General features: G+C 38.5%; 1 protein-coding gene across 1 annotated transcript; it reads right to left on the bottom strand.

The window, feature by feature from the left end:
- Positions 1-659: 659 nt before the first annotated feature.
- Positions 660-6,103, bottom strand: unc50 (unc-50 homolog (C. elegans)). The gene is made up of 6 exons (XM_036569742.1): positions 5,971-6,103; positions 4,250-4,530; positions 3,462-3,582; positions 3,199-3,338; positions 2,991-3,098; positions 660-1,159 (listed from the first exon to the last, which is right to left on the bottom strand). The coding sequence occupies exons 2-6, from the start codon at positions 4,527-4,529 to the stop codon at positions 1,023-1,025; spliced, it is 786 nt and encodes a 261-aa protein (XP_036425635.1). The 5' UTR covers position 4,530; positions 5,971-6,103; the 3' UTR covers positions 660-1,022.
- Positions 6,104-7,856: the final 1,753 nt, after the last annotated feature.

The following is a 7,856-nucleotide window of genomic DNA, read 5'->3' on the forward strand; positions in this document are numbered from 1 at the left end:
GAATCATAACGCAAGATTACTTTTTAGAAAACTACATCTTTTAGCTTTAGGGTTAAACATTAATGTCCCTGACTTCTCTTCCATTTTATCAGCTCCATCTGCGCGCAGCCTGCAGTCGAATTTACACTCACGGATTGTGGGAATTGTGCCCAACTTCAAGATTTTTAAACCAGTCTGAAGAAAACAGTCTTTCCCTGCACAGTTGACTAGAAAAAATAAATAAATAAATAAATAAAATGTTAATAGTAACAGTGGCCTTAATTGGCTGGACACTTCCCAGTAGTTATGAGGCTCTAGATTTAATTTGAGTGTGCACTAAACTCAGTGTGCAACTATATTATGCAATAACCTGTTTGCTTAATATGATACCAAACTGTCTCCTACTCTGATACAACTGACAATCTATGACTCGCCCTACAATTATATTTACCAATTGTTTACTAATAAGCACCTCTTTGCTGTAATTTACTGACAAAGCTATGCAGGCTGTGCGTTATGTGTTCTAACAGCACCATATAAATGACACTGTGTTTTCCATCATGAAAAAAGCTAATACAGTTAAAGATTTACAGCTGCCATGTTTTGTCGTTTTGAACTTCTTATCCTTTAGCTGTTTATTCCTGCCACGAAAAGACAATCCTGCTTATTCTGCATTGTGATACTGTAAAAACCTGTTTATTGAATTTGTTCTGATAGAGAATCATGAAATGCACCCAAAGAAAATCCATCATAACATATTTGCGCTATCTTTACCCAAAAAGGCTTGGCTTGTCACCATTTCTGTTCAATATCAGAAAAGTTAAAGAATATCAAATTAAAAAACAAAACAAAGAACAATACTTTATAAACAATTCTCACATTCTTTCTCTTTTGTTTCACCTACAGTCAAACTGTTATTTACAAAGTATACAAAAGTGTTTAAGTCCAAGGAGCGAGAACGGCGCTGTCCATGAAAGTCTCTGAAAGCAGCACAATCCAGACTGAAACAGCAAGTTCCATTCAAGCAGATGTCGTCGCGCCCCCTATCGGACTCTCTGCTTGTAGAACCAGCAAAGGCCTGCAGTGAAGTTCCAGCCCAAGGTGATGGAGAGAACATAGAGAAGCACAAGCAGAGCGAAAGGGTAGAGGAGAATAACTGTGTTCTTCAGAAAGGGCAGTGCTAGAAAAAGAAATGGAGAGAGAGAGTTTGTAAGAAAGTAAGTCTTCTCACCATCTCTGCACAAACAGTTAACTAAATCACAATGTTATGTTGATTGTAGGAACAAGAGGACGATAATGTCCCATCACGATATCAGTGAGCAAAACTGTCATGGTTCTTTTGGGGATTATCATTGCATTGTTAAAACACAGACACTCACTTTCTACGTGCATTTTATTGACAGATTTTTTTTAATCGAACCTCTCATATTTCTTTATAATGCCAAAACTATCCACACACCCCATTCCAAATATAATAAAATGAGAACACAGTGATTTTTAAATCTACTTTAACCAGTATTTAAATGAAAGCAGTACAAAGACAAGATATGTAATGTTTTAACTTATCAACTTCTGAAATTAATGCCTTCAACACATTCCAAAAAAGTTGGAACAGGGCCAGTTTCAGACTAGCAGCATTGTAAAACTCTCAAAACTTATACAGGTGATGCCAAAAACACATCGGCAAAAAAGTCCAACAGTTTAAAAATAATGTTTTTGAGCGTTTGCAAGGATTTCTGACCTACCTGCGGTCCAGACCTGTCTCCCACTGAAAATGTGTGGTGCATTATTAAGCTCAAATTACAACAACAAAGGCCTGTATGGCTACACAGCTGAAGACATTTATAACAAAAGCATGCGAAATAATTCAGCTTTCAAAACTGGATTAGTTTGTGTCTTCATTTAGTTTCTTCGATTTCTTTAAGAAAAAAATTGTACCCATGACATAACACCAAATGACCATGTGTAAAAAAGTAACTGTAATTAGTTACACAGTTTACCAAACTTAGTTGATAACTGGAACCAATTAAACTTGACACACTCAGGCTTCATTACTCACAGCCCTGTAGAATCTAAACTTCCCTTAAACAGAACCTTTCCAGGAATGTGAAGTAGGCTAAAAGGTCGAACACTATGCTGCGATAAAAAGAATTTCTGATAGAGACGACAAAACAAAGTTATTGATGTGTCTCAGTCTGGAAAGGGTTGTAAAACCACTCTATGGCTCTGGGAGAAAACTTGGAACAATGATGAATCTTCCCAGAAGTGACTCGCATACCAAAAATCCTCTAAGAACAAGGTGACGACTCTTCCAGGAAGATACAAAAGAACCCAGATGAACATCTAAGGGAACTGCTCACCTCAGACAAGGTTCATGATTCCACCCTTAGAAATAGGCTTGTGAGTGACAAGTTGATGGAACCAGAGTTTGTAATGTAAGTATACGCCTGGAAGCCATGATGTCGGTACAGCCTGTGCAGGCCGTCTTGGAAGTGCGTTCACGCACACTGAAGAGGATCTTTCTTATACCAGAGCTAGCGATGTCTCTCCTACCTCGGCTGCAGCCTTGAGTTTGACTAGACGTCTTGTGTAAACATGCATTGTCCTGGTTCGTGTTCAACAAGTAGGTTTACTTCCAATTTACCTTTGATGTGTTTTACACAGCTGTTGGAATTATTAAAATTTGAAACAGTATGGTAATAATTGGGTTGTACAGTTTGATATGTCGTTAAAACTGGCAACTGTCTCATAACTGTTTGATAATGTAGAAGTAGCAATAATAATAATAAGAAGAAGAAGAAGAAGAAGAAGAAGAAAAATAGTAATAATAACGGTAATAATAATAGTGGTTGAAAAAAATAAAGTAATAGGAAGTGGTAAGTAATAGTAGTACGAAATTATAGCAAAACATGGAAAAAATACTTTAAATGCAAATAAATAAAAATTACAAGAACAACTAAAGATACAAAAAGTCACATATATGAAGGAACTACTAAGGAGCACACACTTACCACTGTAGCCAAGGAATGTGATGTATATGTAGTAGCCAATGGCAATGAGCCACAATGTATTCCCCACAAAATATCCTATGAACGACCCTGATTTTATGACCACAATGTCTATTCAAACAGAGAAATATGAGTCAACAAACACAATAAAAAATTTACAGCACTGTACAAAATGGGCATACAGTGTACTGAATTGTACTAGACTACTCACGATTGATGAAAAACAGCTGTAGAAAGTGTAGGATGACCAACAGAGGGTAGAAAGCATTTAGATGAACATCGAAGGCATATCCCCACTCCACATCACAGTCTTTGCTATGATGCTTCATGAGGTATTTATTAGTCACAAACCTAGAAGAAAACACACACATGCCAAAATATCCAGTGAACTTTAATGATTAAATAATTATAAATGATCATGCTTTGTAAAATTTCAAGAAGACTGCATTTGTGGTAATCTGTCATTGACCTCACCACATGAGTGTGGAAATGAGCAACCCCACTCCAATACAGTCGATGAACACCACCCACAGTAACAGCTTCAGTGTCTCCAAAAAGCTCATATCCAGCACCAGCCCAAAGCCCACGGTGGACACTGCGGAGAAAAGCAAAACAAAACAACAACTTCACTCTCATTCACTCTCATACACTCAAAACAAAGGCAGGGCAATGTGCTGCATGCTGCCTTTTTCTTACAGTGCTCCTGTTTTTACAGGTCATAAGGTTTTTATGTTATTCAGGATTGTAAGAAACTAGGGATGGGCATATTAACCCATTCCTGCTGTTTGAATACCCAAACTTTTAAACAAATATATTCAAATATCCCAATAAGAAAGTATTTCACATTGTTATATTTAACAACACTGATACTTGATAGCTGGATAGATTTAGTGATTTATCTTTGTGTTTTAGCTTTGTGTGATATACTACCAGCTGACCTACAAAACAATAACTCACACAACTTTAAACTATACAAAGTTGTCATCTTTTAGTTTAGAAATATGCCCAGACACAGATCTGTCTAGTTGTGCCTTTTGGGCTTAATGTGAGACATAAAATTGGCTGCTTGTGTCACCATATTCTACATCACACTATTTGTTTAATTTATTTCTTACTACACGCCTGTTTTGAGTCCTTAACAACTAAATGAAGTAAGTAAGGTGAGTTTGGATGTCTGTACCTTTAAATTACCATGCACGTCTATTAGGTACGATCCTTATGCCTCCCCCCCGACCTGAGCCCCAAACTCCCTCTGTACTAACCGCAAAGCCAGACGCTGAGCAGCACCAGAAAAGCAGGGTCGTCCCGAGCCCACTGGTCTTTGGTCTGTTTCCGGTAGTGGAAGTTGCGGTACACTCTCTGCGGTGACGTGAACAGGTAGAGCATCTGCCACATGGCAAACTCAAAGTCCATCTGCTTGAAGTGCAGGAGCCTGCGTAGGTATTTGTAGCGCTTTGCGCCAGCTGTGTGCCGCGCCGCATCCCGCGAGTTAAGGCTGCCATTGCCCTGCCTCTGGGGGGAGTATGTGGTGGTGGGCAACATACTGTTATAGAACAAAAGAAAAAGAGTTAATATAAACAGGGCCATTTTTAAAGTGCTTAAGTTAAAATGTCACATGGTCGCATTCGTACGAGGGCATTATGATCATTAGGCTGTTTAGATGCCCTGATGATGAAACGCGCTAAACAATCCGGTTAGCAGTCCAGCTACCACGTTCCAGAGACGAAGCGGCCTGGCAGAATTTCACTCCCGTCACGCAGGAATATGGACGCTGCAGATTACACTCGCATTTCAGTTGCTTGTGTGTGTAAATAACACAAACACACACACACACATTTTCTACGCCGCTTATCCTTCTGGGTCGCAGGGGGAGCTGGAGCCTATCCCAGCACTCACTGGGTGGAAGGCTGTGTAAATAACGGTTAATCTTTAATTTTCATTTACAGAAAATACTAGAACAGGACCTAAAGCCAAACAGTCTCACAGTGCTAGTTTAATTTAATGTAACGAACCAAAAACAGTTGTTGGCGCAGCACTTGGGGGGCTGTTTGCCTTTCAGTCATAATAAGTATTACGAGAACACAGTCTGACGATGTGAAGTTGTAGTATTACCTTTTTTTCCTTGTCATTATTGGACAGCGTGACTTCTATTTCTCTGTTCATGAAATATAGAGACCCTTGCTTGTGTCCAGTTAGCTAGCTAAGTGATATCTGAGTAAGACAATTCTAGAGTGCTTAATCAAGTATGTTATAAACATGCGTACACTGTACTGCATAATGAAGTTGGCTATTGGGATTAAGACTGCAGTTATTTTTAAGATTAAATTTGGTTGAAATATCAGCAGATTGCTGAACCTTTAACTCTGAACCTGCCAAAATTATACTCCCCTCTCTGAAGGTCTGATTCAAAACAAACTTAGTCTGGTAACTTATCTTGGTGTGTAGATTATGTGATATATATCATACGTTCAAAAATGATGATTTTGACAGGGGAGAGCAGAATTTTGGCAATGTTATTTTTACACCTTAGAATACCTGTAAACGTCCAGTTCAAAGGTCCAGTTAATCTGGAGCCCTCAAAAACTCACTAATCACTTTCCTTGAGCATATATTAATAAATAAATATCTGAAAGCCGATACCTGACTCTTTTAAGCCAATCATGCAATTTAACAAACATTGTATTAAATTTTAAAACCCTTAGTCTACAAAAGAGCAAAGATAGCAAAGAGGACGCGAGCTCAGGCCTCCGATTACAGCATTTAACTCGTTGTTTAAAAGGAAAAGCCATAATTTATCATACCTGCACAATGAACAGTAATAAATGCCTATTCTACTGTTATAAACTGCAGTTTGTACACTGTCAGTGTTTCCCTGCCGATATCTGGGGCCTCATTGTTGACGTTTCAATCTGATCAGTTCGGGATAAATTCTACAATCTGCTGCTTCTTCTACACAATCTCCAGATGTAAAGGCTGTACGAACCTGCTGTCCCGCAGTTTTTCCACAGTTTCGGACAAATTTGTCCTTTTTTACACAACTACAACCTCAACTGCTGCCTCGTCCAGCTTCCTGTGTCATTCCCAACACGTAGTCACGTCCTGCGTCATGTACGTCATGACGTTTTTTTGTAGTCTCACAACTGGATGGTAAATGTAGTCCTAGTAGAGGCCGAGTTTTTCTAGCACAACTTTTCATTTAAGTGTTGCACTTTAGCGAAGCAGCTTTGAGTCAGTCGTACTTGACATTCCTGCGAAATGGGCGCGATCAAGGCTGGATTGGCGGCGAGCAAAATCCGCCATGTTGGTGTGGTTAGCAAGCTGGACAAGCTCGCCAAGCACAAACAGTAACGACACTAAATGACTTATTCACGACAGCGCAAATACGCGCTGCACATGTAAAGATCTCTGATCCTGCTCGGCTCTGAGTCGCTTTATTTACCTGCGCTTTATGTACTGCAGTCTGAAATTCACAGTTCCAGGAGAGGGCGCCATAACACTGCAGGTCTAAGGGTTCTCCGGGCCTGTAGTCCTTCTGCACCGCGCAGTTGCTGTGAAGGTGAGCAAATGAAGGTGTGGTAGTGGATGTGAGAACGTTTGGATATTGATATTTATTAATATAAAGGTTGTCTGCTCCATTGATTTTTGTGTAATTTGAAATTATAAGGGCTTCAATAAATAAAATCATCATTTATAAACAGCATTTAGTGTTTCCTGGGGTTGTCTTTGTTTATGTAAGTATGAAATATTGGACATATATGCTTAATATGTGTAGCATGTATGTCTAATAGGCAGTGGTGGACAGTAACTAAGTAAACATAATTCCTTACTGTATTTAAGTAGGTTTTTTTTGTGTATCTGTACTTTACTGAAGTTTTTCCATTTTGGTCTACTTTTTACTTTCACTCCACTACATTTCAAAGTCAAATATCTTACTTTTTACTCCACTACATTATGAGAAATCTGTCGTTCCTTTTGGTTTATGTGTGCATAAAAACATAACGTGACCAATCAGGGCACAGCGCGCACTTTGTTTTGAGCTTGTTTTGACCTGTTGGACATACCGACCCAGTGCAGCACACGGTGCAACATCAGTGCAGCAGTGTAAAAGTTCGGGAGTGTCTATTCAACATAAATGATGAACTAACCTAACTTTGTGGAAATAGACCAAAATATAGAAATATGTACACATATGCAGTTGTGACTGGCATGTTTTCTGAATTTAGTCACTAATTAATTAATAACTAATTAATGACATTCTATTAAAAGATTGGTTTACCAAAAGTGACACTGGAGTATTTTCACCTAAAATGAGTTGATAAAGCAGGAGTCTTGTTACAAAAATGATAATAGGACATTAGAGTCATAATTAATCTTTTAATACCTTTACTTCTGATACTTAAGTACATTTGAAGGCAAATACTTTTGTACTTTTACTCAAGTGGAGGTCTAAAGGGAGGAACATCTACTTTTACTGGAGTAATATTTTACCATGGGTATCTCTACTTTAACTCAAGTACATGGTTTGTGTACTTCGTCCGCCACTGTATAAAGCAAAATGCCTTAGTTCCACTGTCACAGCATTCAATCATATCTTTATTTTTAGACCCAAAACAACTCATCTCCAGCCAACTTTAGCTTTACGATATGAGATCATGGCTATGGAGAGTTTAGCTGGCTTTAGATACCAAAAAGTTTCTTAAAGTGGAGACAGTAAACCCACAGTTACCTCAGTGATGAGGTTCATGCTTTGCTTTTAAAAGTAAAACGACTCAACCTGGAAAAGTTCACCGGCTGTTAGAGAAGTGCCATCACACAAAAACAGAAACAGGGGCTATTTTAGAGAGAGTGAGCAAAAAAAAGAATAAAGTG

The sequence above is a fragment of the Colossoma macropomum genome, unplaced genomic scaffold, assembly GCF_904425465.1.
Source record: "Colossoma macropomum unplaced genomic scaffold, Colossoma_macropomum, whole genome shotgun sequence".
In the NCBI taxonomy this organism is placed as follows: domain Eukaryota; kingdom Metazoa; phylum Chordata; class Actinopteri; order Characiformes; family Serrasalmidae; genus Colossoma; species Colossoma macropomum.